Source organism: Myotis daubentonii, chromosome 6 (assembly GCF_963259705.1).
Source record: "Myotis daubentonii chromosome 6, mMyoDau2.1, whole genome shotgun sequence".
NCBI classification, from domain to species: Eukaryota; Metazoa; Chordata; class Mammalia; order Chiroptera; family Vespertilionidae; genus Myotis; species Myotis daubentonii.
In genome coordinates, this window is record NC_081845.1 from 78,121,785 (window position 1) to 78,146,180 (window position 24,396).

The 24,396-nt window shown below is 45.1% G+C and overlaps 2 protein-coding genes across 2 annotated transcripts; both read right to left on the minus strand.

Moving 5' to 3' along the window:
- Nucleotides 1-685: 685 nt before the first annotated feature.
- LOC132236615 (uncharacterized protein C2orf78-like) lies at nt 686-12,808 on the minus strand. The gene is made up of 4 exons (XM_059699712.1): nt 12,803-12,808; nt 4,475-4,612; nt 3,412-4,132; nt 686-2,553 (listed from the first exon to the last, which is right to left on the minus strand). Exons 1-4 carry the CDS (start codon nt 12,806-12,808, stop codon nt 686-688), a joined length of 2,733 nt encoding a protein of 910 aa, XP_059555695.1.
- Nucleotides 12,809-13,346: 538 nt separating this feature from the next.
- On the minus strand, nt 13,347-20,222 carry LOC132236616 (uncharacterized protein C2orf78-like). Its single transcript, XM_059699714.1, has 3 exons — nt 20,216-20,222; nt 16,072-16,794; nt 13,347-15,214 (listed from the first exon to the last, which is right to left on the minus strand). Exons 1-3 carry the CDS (start codon nt 20,220-20,222, stop codon nt 13,347-13,349), a joined length of 2,598 nt encoding a protein of 865 aa, XP_059555697.1.
- Between the last annotated feature and the right edge of the window lie 4,174 nt (nt 20,223-24,396).

The following is a 24,396-nucleotide window of genomic DNA, read 5'->3' on the forward strand; positions in this document are numbered from 1 at the left end:
AATGATGTCCAGAATATGTCCAGCCTAATTAGCAAATTACGCTTTTATTATTATAGATAAGGCACTTAAACCTTTAGGAAATGTGTCCTGAATCCTTTTTCTAAAATACTTATCATGAGACATAAGTCCAACTTCCACGAGAGACTTTTGACATTTCTCTGGTCAACCTAGACTCAGCTTCTGCCCTCTCAACTCTATTCAAATTTTCCTCTTTTAACACTAATCTCAGATCCTGCTTCTCACTTCTGCCATATACCCACCTCCTGCTTCTCTTTATAAATCCATAACCTCTCCCCGTTTTTGGCCTTTCTGGCCAAGGCCCAAGTTCCTTTCTTCCCACAGTGCTTACCCCTTGACCCTCATTCACCGATCCAACTTCCAGTTCTTTCCTTATCATGCAGCCTTTGATCCTCATACCCACCAAAGAAAGAGCACAGTTGACAGCATCTCAAAACACAAAATACTTCTTTATTATTAAATGCTAATTTATAATACTTACTCAATTTTAAGAAGTTATAAAATATACCAAGATTGAGAAATTTCTTTCTATCTACCTATCTACCATTCTATCTATTGATCTATCTACCTATCTATGATCTATCTATCTCTCTATGGTCTATCTATCTATCTATGTATCTATGGAAAAACAGCAGGTACCCAAATGCACCAGTACTCCCAGCATCTCCTACATCACATAGCCATAGGACAGAGAAATGTCCATTTCTTTTTCCCTCTCAATGAAATGCTGCATTCCCCCCAATTTGGCAGCATTCTCACGCTCTAGTTGAGCCTTCCTCTTCATGGCCTCTCGATCTGGCCTCTGCTCACTTGTGATGGGTGTTGACATGACTGGCCCCCGAACCTCAGATTTCCTCCATGGAATTGGTTGGAGGGCGAAATCCTGGAGTAGATAGTGGTTGTGAGGCTTGAGCGGAGTCCGGGGCTGGCTCACAGCGGAGTGAACAGGCTCCCGCTGGAAAGAAGCACAAGATGAGGTTCTGTAGGGCCCAGGCCTAGAAGCAGGAGGCTGAGGGACACTAGGGCCGTCGCAGTTGTTCAGACCTGGTCCAGCTGAGTTGGACGATATTGGCCGAGCTGATTTGACAGGACCTGTCAAAGATACAGGATTTGGCAGGGATGCATTGACTGCAGCAGGCTTGGCAGGGTTGGTCACAGCAGGCCGACGTGATGCCAGAGACTGTGGCCTGCGAGGAATAGGTCGAACTTGAGGCTTGTCCATGGTTGGAAAAACCAGTGGCACCAGCTTGACCTTCCCGGGAGAAGGCAGCTTGTCCTGGGATGGAGGTGGAGCCCCTTTGTCAGCACTTGCATCTGGTTTTTGGGGATTGACTTGAGTTTTCACAGGACCTTTGCCCTCGCGGGGCATAACCAGCCATGGTTTGGTAGCTGGGCGTGACTGGGGGCCTTTGGGGCTGCTTGAGTTTCCCAGGGCCCGCGAGGAAGACAGGTCAGCTTTCTCATCCCTCTTCTTGCCCAGTGCATGGAAAACCTGCACAGACTCCAGCATGTGCATACCGAGGCTGCTGCGAGGCTTTTTGATGGCCTCTTGTGGCAGCTCAGGATGACTTTTCTTCCTCTTCATCTTGGGAATGGCTGGCTTCTCCTCTGCCTTGACTTTGTTCCCTGACTGCTTCCTCTCCTCAGCTCTCTTGGAGTAGTTTTCCTTGTTTCTTTTGGTGTTTTCCTGCCCATGGCTCTTAGTATTGCTGGTCCTGCTGGCTGCAGCTTTCTGAGGTTTGCTGCTAGAATGCTTGGCCACGTTCGAAGGAGCCCTGCCACCAGCTGCAGCATTGCAAGGAACCAGTTCTCCCACGAACACACAATCTGGGCTCTCGGGCTTGATCTTGGCCTTGGGAGCATCACTGATAGACTCAGAGGCTTTGTGTTTGATCTTCCTGCCTTGATCAGAGCGAGTCTTTCTGGCACTTGGCTTTTTCTGCACTTCGTGCAACTTGAGGCCCCTGGTGTCTTTGGTTTTGATCACCTTGGGTCCTTGGGGCTGATCAACGTCATCCAAGGAAGTGAAGACCTGTGGAAGGTGAATACCCTCCACCAGTGTGTCGATGTCTGCAAAACTGTCATTAGATTCAGTCCCATTTTCAAGGGTCCCTTGGTCCTTCAGACTCAGGCTATTCTTTGCCCAACCAGAGTTGTCACAACCAGGCTGCTCCTCTTGGCCAAGGGGATCAGTGCAGGCCAGCACCTGTGGAATGTCAGGGACTTCTAAAGGGAGCAGTGGAGAAGCTTCATTTTCTGTTGGGATCTGGTACCCATTCACGTGCTTGGAAAGCTTGGTTTTAATATTCTCCACATTCTTACTCTCTTTCTGTTCCTGGCTTGGAGCTGGAGGCAGTGCCAGGAGATTCCTAGGACTCTGGACCAGGGGTGCCATTGAAATGTCCCCGCTCTGCGGTGGTGGATAACTCTCAAGTACCTGGATATGTCTGTTACTGCCGGACTTGAGGAATTCTTGAGTAGGTGGTAAATAAAATATTTGGCCTGGAAGTTGCAATGCCAGGGAAGTCTCCATCACTACAATGGAATCAAGGGGAAGTCGGTCAGTCCCTGGTAATAAGATGCTCCCTCAGCACCACCATTGCAACAATCATGTGCCTTCCGACAGTGGGAAAGGCATTCCTACAAGCTCTTTTGCAGGATCATGAACAGCACCGTGTGCTAGGAGATAAAAGGCAACTGTTCTGGTTCTTAATGGTGACCATTTGATGTCATTTTTTTTTAAAGGATTTTCTTTGCATTTCACAGGGTTGTTATAAGTCAAATAAAAAATAAAAGTGATTTTTAAAAAATCTTTCCCATTCTCATATGGAACCCTTGTAATTCTCTCTGCTTTCCTGAGTGAATGAAAACACTTCACACCAAGGACTAAGACAGGGAATGGAACTCTTCCTGATGAAGTCTATAAGCAAGGGGAGATGATAGCCTGTTTGCTTTGGACAAGATGTTGGAACACATGATCCTAAATCCAGGTGTCAACTGAGGAAGTGATGGAAAGTTAAATGGGCACTATCACAATAATGTACTGAAAGGCCTTAGAAAGAGACTAAGACAATAAACCAAGGAAGTTTATTGCCGCATTGTAGTACAGGAGGACTCATCATGCAGGGCAGTGGAAAGCGTGGTGTCCCTTGGTATGCTCTGGGAGTTCTCCTCCATGTAGCATCCATGGCTGTTAGTGTCCCACCTTCCCACCTCTGTCAGGTGTCCTCATAAAGAGTCTGACAATGGAGGGCATTGACTGAGGGTGGTAGTGGTGAAAGTCACAGGACTTCCATTCTACCTGTCTTGAGGACTCACCACTTCCCAGCTGCAGATTGACCCTAGTTTTGAATGCTGACCTTATTCCTCTTCCTTGTGACTGTTTGGACTCACCTTGAAAACCTGTCTTTGTGATGGGATGAGGAGGCACAGAGTAGCAGATTCCAGAGGTGGAGGCTGGTGGTATCATATTTGTGGACTGAGCCTCCTTTAGCACCATGACCATCCCTGGGTCAGGGGCGGAGGCCCTGCTCTCTGTGTAAGACACAGAGCCATAGGACTGCAGGTAGGGACCGCCCTCTTCAGAGAGCAGAGGGTCCATTGTGCCTTGATTGTAGTAACACACATGATTTCCCGCCTGGTAGGGATGTGACAGGCTCTGTCCCTGAATTGGTGCCCCCTGAACAAGGTTGACAGAAAGTGATGGATACTGAGGAGCCATATTATAGGCATCTGAGGGTTGATCACACTGAGACGCCAGAGACATAGAGGAGACAGTTGTGTCCTGGTCAGTGACAGTCACAGTGAAGTTTCTGAGTGATGATGACTTCTTTCCAGTGTCTCCTGTAAGAGCCCACTCAAAAACAGGTGGAATGGAGATAGGGCTCTGGCCTGGAATTCCAGACAACATGGTTGTGCTAGAATGTTGGTAAAAGTAGGCACCACCCATGAGAGGTTGGAAAGAGGTGCCAGAGGCTGATGGCAGGAGCCATGGTGAACTGTTGGCTGGAGCAGAGACATTGTAGAAATTGCAGACACTTCCTGCATTGCTCTCCACAGGAAGAGAGCATTGCAGAGATGTGGAAATTCCAAGGAAAGTTGGATTTTTGGAATTCTCTGTAGGGAACAAGAGGGTGATGAAAAAAATCAAAGAGATTGATAAACAATATGTGTGAAAAACAGCATTATTTTAAGATTGTTGCTTTCAGCCCTAGCTGTTTTGGTTCAGTTGGATAGAGCATTGGCCTGCGAGTCCAGGTTCAATTGCAGTCAAGGGCACAAGCGCAGGTTGCGGGCTCAATTCCCCAGTAAGGGGCCTGCAGAAGGCAGCCAATCAATGATTCTCTCTCATCATTGATGTTTCTCTCTCTCTCTCCCTCCCTCTTCCTCTCTGAAGTCAAGAAAATATATATATCATGTACTGGTGGGGTCCCTCAGCATGCCTGTGCCTTCTCACAATCCGGGGCCCCTGGGGGGATATTGGACTGCTGGTTTTGGCCTGAGGGATGTAGTAGTGCACGAAGCAGCAGGTGGACCGGGGAGGAGCCCGAGCCAGGGCCAGGCGCTGAGCAGCGCCAGCTTGGTACTGGTAGCACTGCCGCAGAGGTGGGAGAGGCTCCTTCCACTGCAGCTGCTCCAGCCATGAGCCCAGGTTTCTGGTGCCCATCAGTCAGCTGAGCGGTGCTCCCACTGTGGGAGCACACTGACCAGCAGGGGGCAGCTCCTGCGTTGAGCGTTTGCCCCTGGTGGTCAGTGCCTGTCATACCGGCCAGTCAACTGGTCATTCAGTCGTTTGGTCATTCAGTCGCTTAGGCTTTTATATATAATATAAAAACTTGAGCAAAAATGTACACAAGACCCAAGTGGGTGGTTCATACATTGTTCTCTAGGCTAGAAGCAACCACTCCCTGACCTATCTCGCTCTTGAACCTACAGTAGTATTGGTTTCTATGCTCTTTCCTAGAATTAAAGCATTTTAGAACCAGAAGTCCTTGGAGAATCCCTGTTCTAGCATTCTTATTTCATGAGTGAGGAAACGACGGTTCGGTTCTCTCCCTATGTTAGTATTAGTACCTGCTTCCATAACCTAAACATCCCCACTGCCTTGCCAGAACTCTGCGCATTACACTGCCAACATGTAAGAGCAATAGAACTTCTGATGCAGATGTTGGTTCGTCCATGGGAAGACAGCACATCTATTGTCATACCAATCTTCAGCGTCTCATTTTGCCTGTGCCCTTCACATGCTCTTCCTATAATTCTCATAGTAGCTCAATGCAGTTGGTAAACTTAAAGGGTCTTTCTTACTGTCTTCATGCCTGATTTCTGGTCCTACCTCAAAATGGCTATCTGAGAGTGAGTTTCTCAAGAGGTGAGGCACGTGGCAAACGTCAAAGCCTAATCAATTTACTACAAAATGAAGTTCTGTTTCATACATCAGTATCATAAAAGTAAATATTGCCTATTCTATTTTAGTGAATACTGTTAACCAGAAACAACCCACAGTAAGTGATTTTGAGTAAGTTCTTAGCCAGTACATATGGACAGAGGAGATATATCAGTAGAAAATGCATAACAAGCATCACACTGCAATCACTGTTGATGTATATGTGCCTCCTATAAATGCAGACCAGTATTTCAGTAAATACTAGTTTAAAGCGGAGAGCAAAGTAAATGTAAAGGAACTCCATTATTGTAATCATTTGTGTTTCTCTGACTATTCCCCAGTAAGTAATAAATACTTAGTGTATTAGATATTTGTATTTCAATTAATATAGCCTAATAACAAAGAGAAGAGAACAGTTGAAATGTACCATGAAGGTTTTTATGTTTATCTTAAAACCTAGACTGTCATCATCTTCAACATCCAGGAAAGGATGTCATACCCAAAGTCTTATAACCATCATCAATAGATTTCAATTAAAAAACACACATTAGTATAGGAATCCCCCAGAGAATCTAAAAAATTGTTTTTTGAGAAATATGAAATTAGAGAAGCGGGGCTTGATGCTCTCTTATTTTCCTTAAGTAGCTATGACCGGAAATGAGGCAATGGCTGTGTATCAGCGTGCTCTCTGCGTTAGGAAGGAAATAACTTTGGAGATGAAGGGCATCTTTGACTTCGAACATACTAATCACACAAAGGGTGTATTCTTTCTGATTCTATTTAGGACATATCTCTCTATTAGGTCTTAAATTATTTTTTTTTACTAGACAAAACATTGTCATAGTTTAAAAATCAGAATGAATTGAAACACTGAAAATTCTGTTATTTCCAATGCCCTAAATCAGTGGTCGGCAAACTCATTAGTCAACAGATCCAAATATCAACAGTACCACGATTGAAATTTCTTTTGAGAGCCAAATTTTTTAAACTTAAACTATATAGGTAGGTACCTTGTTATTAACTTAATTAGGGTACTCCTAAGGCTTAGGAAGAGCCACACTCAAGGGGCCAAAGAGCCGCATGTGGCTCGCCAGCCGCAGTTTGCCGACCACGGCCCTAGATAATCGCCTTTCTTAGTTTCTTGTATATAAGAAACATCATTTCTGAAACACATTTTTAAATGTTTATATTGCAAACTGTCACATGCCATTTGTGTTCAGAGAGGCAATAAGAAAACAGGCAACTGAATAGGATTGTTTTGCTACACTGCTTTGGCTAGTGGTACCCTACTCCAGCCTTACTTTCTTTCCTATTCTATCAATGTAAGCATTTGCTGAGATCCACATTACTTTGCCCTAGTCAGAGCTGATTTCACCCTATGCTCTTTCTGCTTTCATTTAAAATCTTTGGTTCCCTCCCATATTCCATTCCAAACTACTCTTTTTGTTCTCATGAGCTCTTTCATGTTCTCCTTGTTCATTTCTATACTTTCCCCTCCTTCGTGCTTGTGTTTTTCCCTCCCTCTTGGTTCCTGTTGGCCTGTGCTGACGAAACCAGTTCTAATTTTTTTACATTGAAATACTTGCCTTCCTAAAGCCCAGTACTCTCCATCCTCTCTCCCTATTTCCTCTGTTATCCTATTTTAGATAGAAAACTCCAAAACCACATGAATATTACTTTTGGAACAGCACTCAATTTAAAATACTAAAGTTGAAACCTTGGTGGTTGGAGATCTTTACACATGAGACTATATATATATATATATATATATATATATATATATATATATATATTGCTAGTTTTCTACATGACTTAGGTTTTGCCGTTGAAACACTGTCAAGAAGTCTTGATTTCATTGTCAACAGGAGTGTTCTTTAAAACTCCGTATTAGAAAAGGAAGGGATTAGAGTCCACAACCAATCTAACATCCGAATGTAGCAGATGAGGAAAAAATCATTTTTTGTGAGAGATTCAATGACTTGTCCAAAGTCACATTGCTTGTAGATGTCAAACTCTAAACTGAAATTAGGTCTGCAGACTTCTATATCATATTTCCCCAAATTACTCTATGCTCTTTTGACACTATTGCTAAATTTAGGTACAAATAACAACCCAACGAAAAACTTCAAAAAGGTTCTTTCCTTACCTGACATGGTCAGAGAAGAAGAGCAAATATCAACTGTAGATGCAAGGAATGAAGATACCTCAGTGGCTGAAGCCAAAGAGCACATGTGTCCAGTACGAAGGTCACTGGTCATACTGGCCACTGGTCACTGGTCACCAGTTACTGGTCACTGGTCGGTTGCGATGATCCAAATTTATTTACAGACAACTCCATGGGCACCCCAAGATTCTACCAGGTGGTGGTAGGTTTGGTGGGAGAATGATGTCACAAAGCAGGCAGTTTAAAGGGATGAGAGAGCCAATCGGGAGGTCAGGTTCCCAAGAAGACAGGATTGGATAGAGGGAGCTGTAGGGGAGCTAAACCAACGCCTAAATGGCTGAGCTCTCAGGACACATGGGCTAGATGACAATACAGCTGTGATAGTCTCACTTTCCCCAGGCTCTTATGTCAGGGAAATAATCTCAATGTTTGTTACAGACATTCATGAATATAATTAACTACTAGTTACTTATATTCTCCATATTATATGGTATAACATGTTTATCATTTTATATATTGCTAATATCCTTAGAGAGAATGGAAAGGGGCATCTAGGTTGCACACTTACAGTTGTTCTGAAATCATACCAGTCCATCTCATAAGTGAATTTACTGTGGCTTTTGAGGAGAAAAGGAAGGGATTAAGGAGCTCTTTCTGTCCGTTGGTTGAACAGTAAAATGAAGTTTCTTGAGTGTATTTTGTGCCGAATGCTGTGGTCCAAGGCTGTTCCCTTGTAGTTTCTTCTCCTTGAATCCTACCTTCTCTGGGTTGGGCTGGGCCAGCCCAGGTTGACTTGCATCTCCTACCACTCTCATTTTTTCTCCTTCTTCATTGTAGGCATTGTTTGTAGACAAGCTTTGATCTTGCATGCTAACACTCCTGGATGTTACTTCCTGTCCGCTTCCAGCAGCAGGGTCTTCTTTGTAGTGTCTGATGCTTCCCCCAATGGACTCTGTCCATTACAAGCAACGACCAAAGAGCTAGGAGTCAGCTGACTGCAAACCTTTCCTCTTCCAGCCTTTGGTTGCACTTCTTCTGCCCGTAATTTGCTCCCTCTGGTTCCTTGGGGCATGTAGGCATCCTGCCATCCTGCTCTATCATATGTGAGAGGCCTTCACGGTATTTTCCCTTCTCCTTCTCTCATAAAGTGTATCCGGTGTGGCAGTTACTGCAGTCTCCTCCCCCTTTGCAAACAGCCACTGTAGAACTTTGGGCCTCTAGGATTCTCTGTCTGCCGTGCTTGGGTGCAAAGCCAGGCAAAAGTGACGAGGAGACTAGTCAGAGAAAGACAAGGACATTCTTGGAGACCAGGGGGCAGGCAAAGTGAAATTGTACAGGACAAAAGAGATTCATGTGGATGTTTTAGGTTCTGTGAATAGTACGTTGACACATTTTGGTCTCATTTTGTATTAAGAGAACAGACAATTTACATGTATACACAACTTATCTAGTGCAGCAAATGCAAGGAATTTTGCTCACTACAATTATAATCTTCAATATATTTTCATTTTCTTTAATGTCATATTAGCTCAATCATATAAATCATTGGTGTGTTTGCAGAGCACAGATTGTCTTTATGCTGTGTGTCAATGCTCTGGTTTTGTTCATTTGTTTTTTTCCTAGTCGTACTTTTCATTTATTGATTCATATTTATTGTTGTATTAGAGATGTCCCCTTTATTTTCTATTTTGTTTTTCCCTCCATTGAACCCCTCCACCCACCCCACCCCTGCCATCCCGCCTTCTACCTTCACCACTCCATTTTCTGTGTCCATGGGCTATGCATACATGCATACAAGTTCCCCAGTTCATCACACCACCCCCACACCCCCACCTTCCCTCTAAATTTTGTCAATCTGTTCCATGCTTCTATATCTCTAGGTCTACTTTGCTCATCAGTTTATTTTGTTCATTAGATTCCACATATGAGTGAGATTATGTAATACCTGTCTTTCTCTGGCTTATTTAGCTTAGCATAATACTCTCCAGGTCTATCCATGCTTTGCAAATGGTAAGAGTTCTTTCTTTTTTTACAGCCGCATAGTATTTCATTGTGTAAATGAACCACTGCTGCTTTATCCACTCATCTGCTCATGGGGACTTGGGCTGTTTTCTAATCTTAGCTACTTTAATTTGTGCTGCTTTGAACATAGGTGGGCATATATTCTTTTTGGTTGGTGTTTCTGGTTTCTTAGGATATATTCCTAGAAATGGGATCACTAGGTCAAATGGAAGTTCTACCTTTTTATTTTTTGAGGAAACTCTTTAGTGTTTTTCACAGTGACTGCACCAGTCTGCATTCCCAGCAGCACCCTAGTCTTATTTTCAAAGATTCCACCATGGTAAGACACATTGCATATTTCTCCCTTGACGAGTTTATCTTGAAGCATCATGAACTAGCTTGATCTGATGGATTTTGTGGAGAAACTTAAAAAGGGGTCTGTGAAAAAGGACATTGTGGTGAGTCATGCTGTGCACACAAACAAAAGGAACAGATGTGTACGGTCAGCCCAGTGTGGCCTGGGTGTCCTCTGTTGTTCTTCCCCTGGTTAGTGCTTTTCTCACTAACCCTCTTGTTACTGTGAGAAGACAGTGCTGTGTTGCTAACCCAGTCTTCTACAGGGTGGGGCAAAAGTAGGTTTACAGTTGTGTGTGTGGAAAATAGTACAATTATGTATAAGTAATCATACAACCATAAAGTCTGTGTTTCCCATACTCAACTGTAAACCTACTTTACCCCATGCTATCTATGGATTAAGCTGGCTTGGCGGAGGAAGTCTATGGATCTAGTAGTTTCTCTTGATGGTAGGCGTTTAGGGTGCCTGGATCAATCTACCTTGGGCTTTTTACTTCCATTGTGTATGAAGTGTGTGATCCAAGAGGCCACGAGGCCACAAGAAGATAGCTCCTATAGATGGATTCTCCAAAGACACATATTTCATTTATAGGCCAACATTTCATCTTAGGAGATACTAGAGGCCCGGTGCACAAAGGTTTGTGCACTCGGGTGGGCGGTCCCCTCAGCCCGGCCAGTGCCCTCTCTCAGTCTGGGACCCCTCGGGGGATGACCACCTGCTGGCTGAGGCCTGCTCTCTGGGGGGATTGGGCCTAAGATGGCAATCAGACATCCCTCTGGCAGCCTGGCAGCCCTCGGGGGATGTCCACTTGCCAGCGGGGAGCAGACCTAAGCTGCAGTCGGACATCCTTAGCGCTGCTGAGGAGGCAAGAGAGGCTCCCACCACCACCGCTGTACTGGCAGCCATCAGCCTGGCTTGTGGCTGAGCAGAGCTCCCCCTGTGGGAGCGCACTGACCACCAGGGGGCAGCTCCTGCATTGAGCGTCTGCCCCCTGGAGGTCAGTGTGTGTCATAGTGACCAGTCATTCCCAGTCTATCTGCTGTTAGGGTCAGTTTGCATATTATTTCTTACTATATAGCAGGGGTCCTCAAACTACGGCCCGCGGGCCACATGCAAATACAAATATTGTAATTGTTGCCGTTTTGTCTTTTTGCTTCAAAATAAGATACGTGCAGTGTGCATAGGAATTTGTTCACAGTGTTTTTTTTAAACTATACACCGGCCCTCCAATGGTCTGAGGGACAGTGAACTAGCCCCCTGTTTGAAAAGTTTGAGGACCCCTGCTATATAGGATAGAGGCCTGGTGCACGGGTGGGGGCAGGCTGGTTTGCCCTGAATGGTGTCCCGGATCAGGGTGGGGGTCCAGCATGGGTGCCTGGCCAGACTGGGTGAGGGGCTGATGGGTGTTTTCAGGCTGCTCGCACCCCTTTTAGGGTGGGGGTCCCCACTGAGGTGCCTGGCCAGCCTGGATGAGGGCCTGAGGCCTGTTTTCAGGTGGGCCAGACCGGCAACAGAAGCTCCCAGTCACTCCTTTTTTCCTTTTTTTTCTTTTTTTTTTTTTTTCTTATTCTGGGATTTATTTACCTTCTGTAATTGAAGCTTTGTTGCGGCTCCAGCTCGTAGGCCAGCTGGCTGAAAGCAGATACCTGGGGTTTGTTTAGCTTCTATAATTGCAACATTGTTTCTTAGACTGGAGCTCAGAGCCCGGCTGCGGCAGGCCGGGAACCTTGGCTAGCTCCATCACTGGAGCAAGCAAGCCTCATGTTCGCTTCAGCTGCCTGGCTGCCAGCCGCTATCTTTGTTGGCAGATAATTTGCATATCGCCCTGATGAGCCAATGGGAAGCATAGCGGAGGTATGGATAATTACCATGTTTGTCTATTATTAGATAGGAAGAGTTTTTTCAAAGATGGTGCATTCTTACCTGAGAAGAAATTGTGAGAAGTGTTGCAGTGTAGAGATATGGCTTAAAATTATAAATTTTTTCAAGGCTTTCCCTCTTGGAATCCTGCATTACATTGCCAAATTCCTGATACTAATATGTAATATGAGACTAACACTACGAGCTAAATATCTGCAATCCAAACCAGTCTCTCCTTTTCGGTGTTCCCATGGAAATCATGGGAATCCCTAGCTACTGCAGTTAGGGGGCTCGTCACCTGCGACTCAGTGTGCTTATTGCTCTTGCCAGTGGACATGGCTGCTTCCCAGGATTTTTCTCTTGGGCTTTGCTCAGTTGATGGTGGTGTTTAGACAAGGCGGCATGTGCAGCCTGGGATCATGCAGGAAGCCCTAGCTTACCCTTCAAGTTAATGTTTAGGCTTCTTCTGATGTTTGATCTCATGCACCAGGAGGCTCTGGATGCTGTGTTCTGAAAGCCAGGTAGGTGACCTATGGCCACTTGCAAATACTGAAGCCTTCAGAGATAGGCCTCAAATGGAGGCTTTACTCTACTGCATGCAGTGTGACCTCAGCCCATTACTGAACCTCTCAGGTAAAGTGACACAGGGATACTGGCCTTGCATGTTGTGAAGGTTAACTGAAGTGGTGTATTCATGGGCCTGGGCATAGGTGTGGAGTCAATGATAATTTATTTCCCACGTCCTGTCCTGGGTGGGCCTCCTACTGCAGACATTCACTTCTGTAGGCCCCTGTTATCAGCTGCCCCGGGATAACTCTAAGCCCTTGCCACTCATCTGGTAGATTCCCCTAATTTGTTCGCACTTTCCCCAACCACCATCATATATGCATAAGGCAACCCATACCCATAGGAAATGTGTCCTGAATCTGTTTTCTGAAATACTTATCTAGTGGTCATGAGACATAAGGCCAACTTCCCAAGAGACTTTTTTCATTTCTCATGGTCAACCTAGACTCACCTTCATCCCTCTCAACTGTATTCAAATTTTCCTCTTTTAACACTAATCTCAGATCCTGCTTCTCACTTCTGCCATATACCCACCTCCTGCTTCTCTTTATAAATCCATAACCTCTCCCCGTTTTTGGCCTTTCTGGCCAAGGCCCAAGTTCCTTTCTTCCCACAGTGCTTACCCCTTGACCCTCATTCACCGATCCAACTTCCAGTTCTTTCCTTATCATGCAGCCTTTGATCCTCATACCCACCAAAGAAAGAGCACAGTTGACAGCATCTCAAAACACAAAATACTTCTTTATTATTAAATGCTAATTTATAATACTTACTCAATTTTAAGAAGTTATAAAATATACCAAGATTGAGAAATTTCTTTCTATCTATCTATCTATCTACCATTCTATCTATCGATCTATCTACCTATCTATGATCTATCTATCTCTCTATGGTCTATCTATCTCTCTATCTATCTATCTATCTATCTATCTATCTATCTATGTATCTATGGAAAAACGGCAGGTACCCAAATGCACCAGTACTCCCAGCATCTCCTACATCACATAGCCATAGTACAGAGAAATGTCCATTTCTTTTTCCCTCTCAATGAAATGCTGCATTCCCCCCAATTTGGCAGCATTCTCACGCTCTAGTTGAGCCTTCCTCTTCATGGCCTCTCGATCTGGCCTCTGCTCATTTGTGATGGGTGTTGACATGGCTGGCCCCCGAACCTCAGATTTCCTCCATGGAATTGGTTGGAGGGCGAAATCCTGGAGTAGATAGTGGTTGTGAGGCTTGAGCGGAGTCTGGGGCTGGCTCACAGCGGAGTGAACAGGCTCCCGCTGGAAAGAAGCACAAGATGAGGTTCTGTAGGGCCCAGGCCTAGAAGCAGGAGGCTGAGGGACACTAGGGCCGTCACGGTTGTTCAGACCTGGTCCAGCTGAGTTGGACGATATTGGCCGAGCTGATTTGACAGGACCTGTCAAAGATACAGGATTTGGCAGGGATGCATTGACTGCAGCAGGCTTGGCAGGGTTGGTCACAGCAGGCCGACGTGATGCCAGAGACTGTGGCCTGCGAGGAATAGGTCGAACTTGAGGCTTGTCCATGGTTGGAAAAACCAGTGGCACCAGCTTGACCTTCCCGGGAGAAGGCAGCTTGTCCTGGGATGGAGGTGGAGCCCCTTTGTCAGCACTTGCATCTGGTGTTTGGGGATTGACTTGAGTTTTCACAGGACCTTTGCCCTCGCGGGGCGTAACCAGCCATGGTTTGGTAGCTGGGCGTGGCTGGGGGCCTTTGGGGCTGCTTGAGTTTCCCAGGGCCCGCGAGGAAGACAGGTCAGCTTTCTCATCCCTCTTCTTGCCCAGTGCCTGGAAAACCTGCACAGACTCCAGCATGTGCATACCGAGGCTGCTGCGAGGCTTTTTGATGGCCTCTTGTGGCAGCTCAGGATGACTTTTCTTCCTCTTCATCTTGGGAATGGCTGGCTTCTCCTCTGCCTTGACTTTGTTCCCTGACTGCTTCCTCTCCTCAGCTCTCTTGGAGTAGTTTTCCTTGTTTCTTTTGGTGTTTTCCTGCCCATGGCTCTTAGTATTGCTGGTCCTGCTGGCTGCAGCTTTCTGAGGTTTGCTGCTAGAATGCTTGGCCACGTTCGAAGGAGCCCTGCCACCAGCTGCAGCATTGCAAGGAACCAGTTCTCCCACGAACACACAATCTGGGCTCTCGGGCTTGATCTTGGCCTTGGGAGCATCACTGATAGACTCAGAGGCTTTGTGTTTGATCTTCCTGCCTTGATCAGAGCGAGTCTTTCTGGCACTTGGCTTTTTCTGCACTTCATGCAACTTGAGGCCCCTGGTGTCTTTGGTTTTGATCACCTTGGATCCTTGGGGCTGATCAAGGTCATCCAAGGAAGTGAAGACCTGTGGGAGGTGAATACCCTCCACCAGTGTGTCGATGTCTGCAAAACTGTCATTAGATTCAGTCCCATTTTCAGGGGTCCCTTGGTCCTTCAGACTCAGGCTATTCTTTGCCCAACCAGAGTTGTCACAACCAGGCTGCTCCTCTTGGCCAAGGGGATCAGTGCAGGCCAGCACCTGTGGAATGTCAGGGACTTCTAAAGGGAGCAGTGGAGAAGCTTCATTTTCTGTTGGGATCTGGTACCCATTCACGTGCTTGGAAAGCTTGGTTTTAATATTCTCCACATCCTTACTCTCTTTCTGTTCCTGGCTTGGAGCTGGAGGCAGTGCCAGGAGATTCCTAGGACTCTGGACCAGGGGTGCCATTGAAATGTCCCCGCTCTGCGGTGGTGGATAACTCTCAAGTACCTGGATATGTCTGTTACTGCCGGACTTGAGGAATTCTTGAGTAGGTGGTAAATAAAATATTTGGCCTGGAAGTTGCAATGCCAGGGAAGTCTCCATCACTACAATGGAATCAAGGGGAAGTCGGTCAGTCCCTGGTAATAAGATGCTCCCTCAGCACCACCATTGCAACAATCATGTGCCTTCCGACAGTGGGAAAGGCATTCCTACAAGCTCTTTTGCAGGATCATGAACAGCACCGTGTGCTAGGAGATAAAAGGCAACTGTTCTGGTTCTTAATGGTGACCATTTGATGTCATTTTTTTTTAAAGGATTTTCTTTGCATTTCACAGGGTTGTTATAAGTCAAATAAAAAATAAAAGTGATTTTTAAAAAATCTTTCCCATTCTCATATGGAACCCTTGTAATTCTCTCTGCTTTCCTGAGTGAATGAAAACACTTCACACCAAGGACTAAGACAGGGAACGGAACTCTTCCTGGTGAAGTCTATAAGCAAGGGGAGATGATAGCCTGTTTGCTTTGGACAAGATGTTGGAACACATGATCCTAAATCCAGGTGTCAACTGAGGAAGTGATGGAAAGTTAAATGGGCACTATCACAATAATGTACTGAAAGGCCTTAGAAAGAGACTAAGACAATAAACCAAGGAAGTTTATTGCCGCATTGTAGTACAGGAGGACTCATCATGCAGGGCAGTGGACAGTGTGGTGTCCCTTGGTATGCTCTGGGAGTTCTCCTCCATGTAGCATCCATGGCTGTTAGTGTCCCACCTTCCCACCTCTGTCAGGTGTCCTCATAAAGAGTCTGACAATGGAGGGCATTGACTGAGGGTGGTAGTGGTGAAAGTCACAGGACTTCCATTCTACCTGTCTGAGGACTCACCACTTCCCAGCTGCAGATTGACCCTAGTTTTGAATGCTGACCTTATTCCTCTTCCTTGTGACTGTTTGGACTCACCTTGAAAACCTGTCTTTGTGATGGGATGAGGAGGCACAGAGTAGCAGATTCCAGAGGTGGAGGCTGGTGGTATCATATTTGTGGACTGAGCCTCCTTTAGCACCATGACCATCCCTGGGTCAGGGGCGGAGGCCCTGCTCTCTGTGTAAGACACAGAGCCATAGGACTGCAGGTAGGGACCACCCTCTTCAGAGAGCAGAGGGTCCATTGTGCCTTGATTGTAGTAACACACATGATTTCCCGCCTGGTAGGGATGTGACAGGCTCTGTCCCTGAATTGGTGCCCCCTGAACAAGGTTGACAGAAAGTGATGGATACTGAGGAGCCATATTATAGGCATCTGAGGGTTGATCACACTGAGACGCCAGAGACATAGAGGAGACAGTTGTGTCCTGGTCAGTGACAGTCACAGTGAAGTTTCTGAGTGATGATGACTTCTTTTCAGTGTCTCTTGTAAGAGCCCACTCAAAAACAGGTGGAATGGAGATAGGGCTCTGGCCTGGAATTCCAGACAACATGGTTGTGCTAGAATGTTGGTAAAAGTGGGCACCACCCATGAGAGGTTGGAAAGAGGTGCCAGAGGCTGATGGCAGGAGCCATGGTGAACTGTTGGCTGGAGCAGAGACATTGTAGAAATTGCAGACACTTCCTGCATTGCTCTCCACAGGAAGAGAGCATTGCAGAGATGTGGAAATTCCAAGGAAAGTTGGATTTTTGGAATTCTCTGTAGGGAACAAGAGGGTGATGAAAAAAATCAAAGAGATTGATAAACAATATGTGTGAAAAACAGCATTAGCAACAGTATTGTTGCTTTCGGCCCTAGCTGTTTCGATTCAGTTGGATAGAGCATTGGCCTGCGAGTCCAGGTTCAATTGCAGTCAAGGGCACAAGCCCAGGTTGCGGGCTCAATTCCCCAGTGAGGGGCCTGCAGAAGGCAGCCAATCAATGATTCTCTCTCATCATTGATGTTTCTCTCTCTCTCTCCCTCCCCCTTCCTCTCTGAAGTCAAGAAAATATATATATCATGTACTGGTGGGGTCCCTCAGCGTGCCTGTGCCTTCTCACAATCCGGGGCCCCTGGGGGGATATTGGACTGCTGGTTTTGGCCTGAGGGATGTAGTAGTGCACGAAGCAGCAGGTGGACCGGGGAGGAGCCCGAGCCAGGGCCAGGCGCTGAGCAGCGCCAGCTTGGTACTGGCAGCACTGCCGCAGAGGTGGGAGAGGCTCCTTCCACTGCAGCTGCTCCAGCCATGAGCCCAGGTTTCTGGTGCCCATCAGTCAGCTGAGCGGTGCTCCCACTGTGGGAGCACACTGACCAGCAGGGGGCAGCTCCTGCGTTGAGCGTTTGCCCCTGGTGGTCAGTGCCTGTCATACCGGCCAGTCAACTGGTCATTCAGTCGTTTGGTCATTCAGTCGCTTAGGCTTTTATATATAATATAAAAACTTGAGCAAAAATGTACACAAGACCCAAGTGGGTGGTTCATACATTGTTCTCTAGGCTAGAAGCAACCACTCCCTGACCTATCTCGCTCTTGAACCTACAGTAGTATTGGTTTGTATGCTCTTTCCTAGAATTAAAGCATTTTAGAACCAGAAGTCCTTGGAGAATCCCTGTTCTAGCATTCTCATTTCATGAGTGAGGAAACGACGGTTCGGTTCTCTCCCTATGTTAGTATTAGTACCTGCTTCCATAACCTAAACATCCCCACTGCCTTGCCAGAACTCTGCGCATTACACTGCCAACATGTAAGAGCAATAGAACTTCTGATGCAGATGTTGGTTTGTCCATGGGAAGACAGCACATCTATTGTCATACCAATCTTCAGCGTCTCATTTTGCCTGTGCCCTTCACATGCTCTTCCTATAATTCTCATAGTAGCTCAATGCAGTTGGTAAACTTAAAGGGTCTTTCTTACTGTCTTCATGCCTGATTTCTGGTCCTACCTCAAAATGGCTATCTGAGAGTGAGTTTCTCAAGAGGTGAGGCACGTGGCAAACGTCAAAGCCTAATCAATTTACTACAAAATGAAGTTCTGTTTCATACATCAGTATCATAAAAGTAAATATTGCCTATTCTATTTTAGTGAATACTGTTAACCAGAAACAACCCACAGTAAGTGATTTTGAGTAAGTTCTTAGCCAGTACATATGGACAGAGGAGATATATCAGTAGAAAATGCATAACAAGCATCACACTGCAATCACTGTTGATGTATATGTGCCTCCTATAAATGCAGACCAGTATTTCAGTAAATACTAGTTTAAAGCGGAGAGCAAAGTAAATGTAAAGGAACTCCATTATTGTAATCATTTGTGTTTCTCTGACTATTCCCCAGTAAGTAATAAATACTTAGTGTATTAGATATTTGTATTTCAATTAATATAGCCTAATAACAAAGAGAAGAGAACAGTTGAAATGTACCATGAAGGTTTTTATGTTTATCTTAAAACCTAGACTGTCATCATCTTCAACATCCAGGAAAGGATGTCATACCCAAAGTCTTATAACCATCATCAATAGATTTCAATTAAAAAACACACATTAGTATAGGAATCCCCCAGAGAATCTAAAAAATTGTTTTTTGAGAAATATGAAATTAGAGAAGCGGGGCTTGATGCTCTCTTATTTTCCTTAAGTAGCTATGACCGGAAATGAGGCAATGGCTGTGTATCAGCGTGCTCTCTGCGTTAGGAAGGAAATAACTTTGGAGATGAAGGGCATCTTTGACTTCGAACATACTAATCACACAAAGGGTGTATTCTTTCTGATTCTATTTAGGACATATCTCTCTATTAGGTCTTAAATTATTTTTTTTTACTAGACAAAACATTGTCATAGTTTAAAAATCAGAATGAATTGAAACACTGAAAATTCTGTTATTTCCAATGCCCTAAATCAGTGGTCGGCAAACTCATTAGTCAACAGATCCAAATATCAACAGTACCACGATTGAAATTTCTTTTGAGAGCCAAATTTTTTAAACTTAAACTATATAGGTAGGTACCTTGTTATTAACTTAATTAGGGTACTCCTAAGGCTTAGGAAGAGCCACACTCAAGGGGCCAAAGAGCCGCATGTGGCTCGCCAGCCGCAGTTTGCCGACCACGGCCCTAGATAATCGCCTTTCTTAGTTTCTTGTATATAAGAAACATCATTTCTGAAACACATTTTTAAATGTTTATATTGCAAACTGTCACATGCCATTTGTGTTCAGAGAGGCAATAAGAAAACAGGCAACTGAATAGGATTGTTTTGCTACACTGCTTTGGCTAGTGGTACCCTACTCCAGCCTTACTTTCTTTCCTATTCTATCAATGTAAGCATTTGCTGAGATCCACATTACTTTGCCCTAGTCAGAGCTGATTTCACCCTATGCTCTTTCTGCTTTCATTTAAAATCTTTGGTTCCCTCCCATATTCCATTCCAAACTACTCTTTTTGTTCTCATGAGCTCTTTCATGTTCTCCTTGTTCATTTCTATACTTTCCCCTCCTTCGTGCTTGTGTTTTTCCCTCCCTCTTGGTTCCTGTTGGCCTGTGCTGACGAAACCAGTTCTAATTTTTTTACATTGAAATACTTGCCTTCCTAAAGCCCAGTACTCTCCATCCTCTCTCCCTATTTCCTCTGTTATCCTATTTTAGATAGAAAACTCCAAAACCACATGAATATTACTTTTGGAACAGCACTCAATTTAAAATACTAAAGTTGAAACCTTGGTGGTTGGAGATCTTTACACATGAGACTATATATATATATATATATATATATATATATATATATATATATATATATTGCTAGTTTTCTACATGACTTAGGTTTTGCCGTTGAAACACTGTCAAGAAGTCTTGATTTCATTGTCAACAGGAGTGTTCTTTAAAACTCCGTATTAGAAAAGGAAGGGATTAGAGTCCACAACCAATCTAACATCCGAATGTAGCAGATGAGGAAAAAATCATTTTTTGTGAGAGATTCAATGACTTGTCCAAAGTCACATTGCTTGTAGATGTCAAACTCTAAACTGAAATTAGGTCTGCAGACTTCTATATCATATTTCCCCAAATTACTCTATGCTCTTTTGACACTATTGCTAAATTTAGGTACAAATAACAACCCAACGAAAAACTTCAAAAAGGTTCTTTCCTTACCTGACATGGTCAGAGAAGAAGAGCAAATATCAACTGTAGATGCAAGGAATGAAGATACCTCAGTGGCTGAAGCCAAAGAGCACATGTGTCCAGTACGAAGGTCACTGGTCATACTGGCCACTGGTCACTGGTCACCAGTTACTGGTCACTGGTCGGTTGCGATGATCCAAATTTATTTACAGACAACTCCATGGGCACCCCAAGATTCTACCAGGTGGTGGTAGGTTTGGTGGGAGAATGATGTCACAAAGCAGGCAGTTTAAAGGGATGAGAGAGCCAATCGGGAGGTCAGGTTCCCAAGAAGACAGGATTGGATAGAGGGAGCTGTAGGGGAGCTAAACCAACGCCTAAATGGCTGAGCTCTCAGGACACATGGGCTAGATGACAATACAGCTGTGATAGTCTCACTTTCCCCAGGCTCTTATGTCAGGGAAATAATCTCAATGTTTGTTACAGACATTCATGAATATAATTAACTACTAGTTACTTATATTCTCCATATTATATGGTATAACATGTTTATCATTTTATATATTGCTAATATCCTTAGAGAGAATGGAAAGGGGCATCTAGGTTGCACACTTACAGTTGTTCTGAAATCATACCAGTCCATCTCATAAGTGAATTTACTGTGGCTTTTGAGGAGAAAAGGAAGGGATTAAGGAGCTCTTTCTGTCCGTTGGTTGAACAGTAAAATGAAGTTTCTTGAGTGTATTTTGTGCCGAATGCTGTGGTCCAAGGCTGTTCCCTTGTAGTTTCTTCTCCTTGAATCCTACCTTCTCTGGGTTGGGCTGGGCCAGCCCAGGTTGACTTGCATCTCCTACCACTCTCATTTTTTCTCCTTCTTCATTGTAGGCATTGTTTGTAGACAAGCTTTGATCTTGCATGCTAACACTCCTGGATGTTACTTCCTGTCCGCTTCCAGCAGCAGGGTCTTCTTTGTAGTGTCTGATGCTTCCCCCAATGGACTCTGTCCATTACAAGCAACGACCAAAGAGCTAGGAGTCAGCTGACTGCAAACCTTTCCTCTTCCAGCCTTTGGTTGCACTTCTTCTGCCCGTAATTTGCTCCCTCTGGTTCCTTGGGGCATGTAGGCATCCTGCCATCCTGCTCTATCATATGTGAGAGGCCTTCACGGTATTTTCCCTTCTCCTTCTCTCATAAAGTGTATCCGGTGTGGCAGTTACTGCAGTCTCCTCCCCCTTTGCAAACAGCCACTGTAGAACTTTGGGCCTCTAGGATTCTCTGTCTGCCGTGCTTGGGTGCAAAGCCAGGCAAAAGTGACGAGGAGACTAGTCAGAGAAAGACAAGGACATTCTTGGAGACCAGGGGGCAGGCAAAGTGAAATTGTACAGGACAAAAGAGATTCATGTGGATGTTTTAGGTTCTGTGAATAGTACGTTGACACATTTTGGTCTCATTTTGTATTAAGAGAACAGACAATTTACATGTATACACAACTTATCTAGTGCAGCAAATGCAAGGAATTTTGCTCACTACAATTATAATCTTCAATATATTTTCATTTTCTTTAATGTCATATTAGCTCAATCATATAAATCATTGGTGTGTTTGCAGAGCACAGATTGTCTTTATGCTGTGTGTCAATGCTCTGGTTTTGTTCATTTGTTTTTTTCCTAGTCGTACTTTTCATTTATTGATTCATATTTATTGTTGTATTAGAGATGTCCCCTTTATTTTCTATTTTGTTTTTCCCTCCATTGAACCCCTCCACCCACCCCACCCCTGCCATCCCGCCTTCTACCTTCACCACTCCATTTTCTGTGTCCATGGGCTGTGCATACATGCATACAAGTTCCCCAGTTCATCACACCACCCCCACACCCCCACCTTCCCTCTAAATTTTGTCAATCTGTTCCATGCTTCTATATCTCTAGGTCTACTTTGCTCATCAGTTTATTTTGTTCATTAGATTCCACATATGAGTGAGATTATGTAATCCCTGTCTTTCTCTGGCTTATTTAGCTTAGCATAATACTCTCCAGGTCTATCCATGCTTTGCAAATGGTAAGAGTTCTTTCTTTTTTTACAGCCGCATAGTATTTCATTGTGTAAATGTACCACTGCTGTTTTATCCACTCGTCTGCTCATGGGGACTTGGGCTGTTTTCTACTCTTAGCTACTTTAATTTGTGCTGCTTTGAACATAGGTGGGCATATATTCTTTTTGGTTGGTGTTTCTGGTTTCTTAGGATATATTCCTAGAAATGGGATCACTAGGTCAAATGGAAGTTCTACCTTTTTATTTTTTGAGGAAACTCTTTAGTGTTTTTCACAGTGACTGCACCAGTCTGCATTCCCAGCAGCACCCTAGTCTTATTTTCAAAGATTCCACCATGGTAAGACACATTGCATATTTCTCCCTTGACGAGTTTATCTTGAAGCATCATGAACTAGCTTGATCTGATGGATTTTGTGGAGAAACTTAAAAAGGGGTCTGTGAAAAAGGACATTGTGGTGAGTTATGCTGTGCACAGAAACAAAAGGAACAGATGTGTACGGTCAGCCCAGTGTGGCCTGGGTGTCCTCTGTTGTTCTTCCCCTGGTTAGTGCTTTTCTCACTAACCCTCTTGTTACTGTGAGAAGACAGTGCTGTGTTGCTAACCCAGTCTTCTACAGGGTGGGGCAAAAGTAGGTTTACAGTTGTGTGTGTGGAAAATAGTACAATTATGTATAAGTAATCATACAACCATAAAGTCTGTGTTTCCCATACTCAACTGTAAACCTACTTTACCCCATGCTATCAATGGATTAAGCTGGCTTGGCGGAGGAAGTCTATGGATCTAGTAGTTTCTCTTGATGGTAGGCGTTTAGGGTGCCTGGATCAATCTACCTTGTGCTTTTTACTTCCATTGTGTATGAAGTGTGTGATCCAAGAGGCCACGAGGCCACAAGAAGATAGCTCCTATAGATGGAATCTCCAAAGACACATATTTCATTTATAGGCCCACATTTCATCTTAGGAGATACTAGAGGCCCGGTGCACAAAGGTTTGTGCACTCGGGTGGGCGGTCCCCTCAGCCCGGCCAGTGCCCTCTCTCAGTCTGGGACCCCTCGGGGGATGACCACCTGCTGGCTGAGGCCTGCTCTCTGGGGGGATTGGGCCTAAGATGGCAATCAGACATCCCTCTGGCAGCCTGGCAGCCTTCGGGGGATGTCCACTTGCCAGCGGGGAGCAGACCTAAGCTGCAGTCGGACATCCTTAGCGCTGCTGAGGAGGCAGGAGAGCCTCCCACCACCACCGCTGTACTGGCGGCCATCAGCCTGGCTTGTGGCTGAGCAGAGCTCCCCCTGTGGGAGTGCACTGACCACCAGGGGGCAGCTCCTGCATTGAGCGTCTGCCCCCTGGAGGTCAGTGTGTGTCATAGTGACCAGTCATTCCCAGTCTATCTGCTGTTAGGGTCAGTTTGCATATTACCCTCTTACTATATAGCAGGGGTCCTCAAACTACGGCCCACGGGCCACATGCAAATACAAATATTGTAATTGTTGCCGTTTTGTCTTTTTGCTTCAAAATAAGATATGTGCAGTGTGCATAGGAATTTGTTCACAGTGTTTTTTTTAAACTATACACCGGCCCTCCAATGGTCTGAGGGACAGTGAACTAGCCCCCTGTTTGAAAAGTTTGAGGACCCCTGCTATATAGGATAGAGGCCTGGTGCACGGGTGGGGGCAGGCTGGTTTGCCCTGAATGGTGTCCCGGATCAGGGTGGGGGTCCAGCATGGGTGCCTGGCCAGACTGGGTGAGGGGCTGATGGGTGTTTTCAGGCTGCTCGCACTCCCTTTAGGGTGGGGGTCCCCACTGGGGTGCCTGGCCAGCCTGGATGAGGGGCTCATGCCTGTTTTCAGGCGTGCCAAACCGGCAACAGAAGCTCCCAGTCGCTCCTTTTTTCCTTTTTTTTTTTTTTCCTTTTTCTTATTCTGGGATTTATTTACCTTCTGTAATTGAAGCTTTGTTGCGGATCCAGCTCGTAGGCCGGCTGGCTGAAAGCAGATACCTGGGGTTTGTTTAGCTTCTATAATTGCAACATTGTTGCTTAGACTGGAGCTCAGAGCCCGGCTGCGGCAGGCCGGGAACCTTGGCTAGCTCCATCACTGGAGCAAGCAAGCCTCATGTTCGCTTCAGCTGCCTGGCTGCCAGCCGCTATCTTTGTTGGCAGA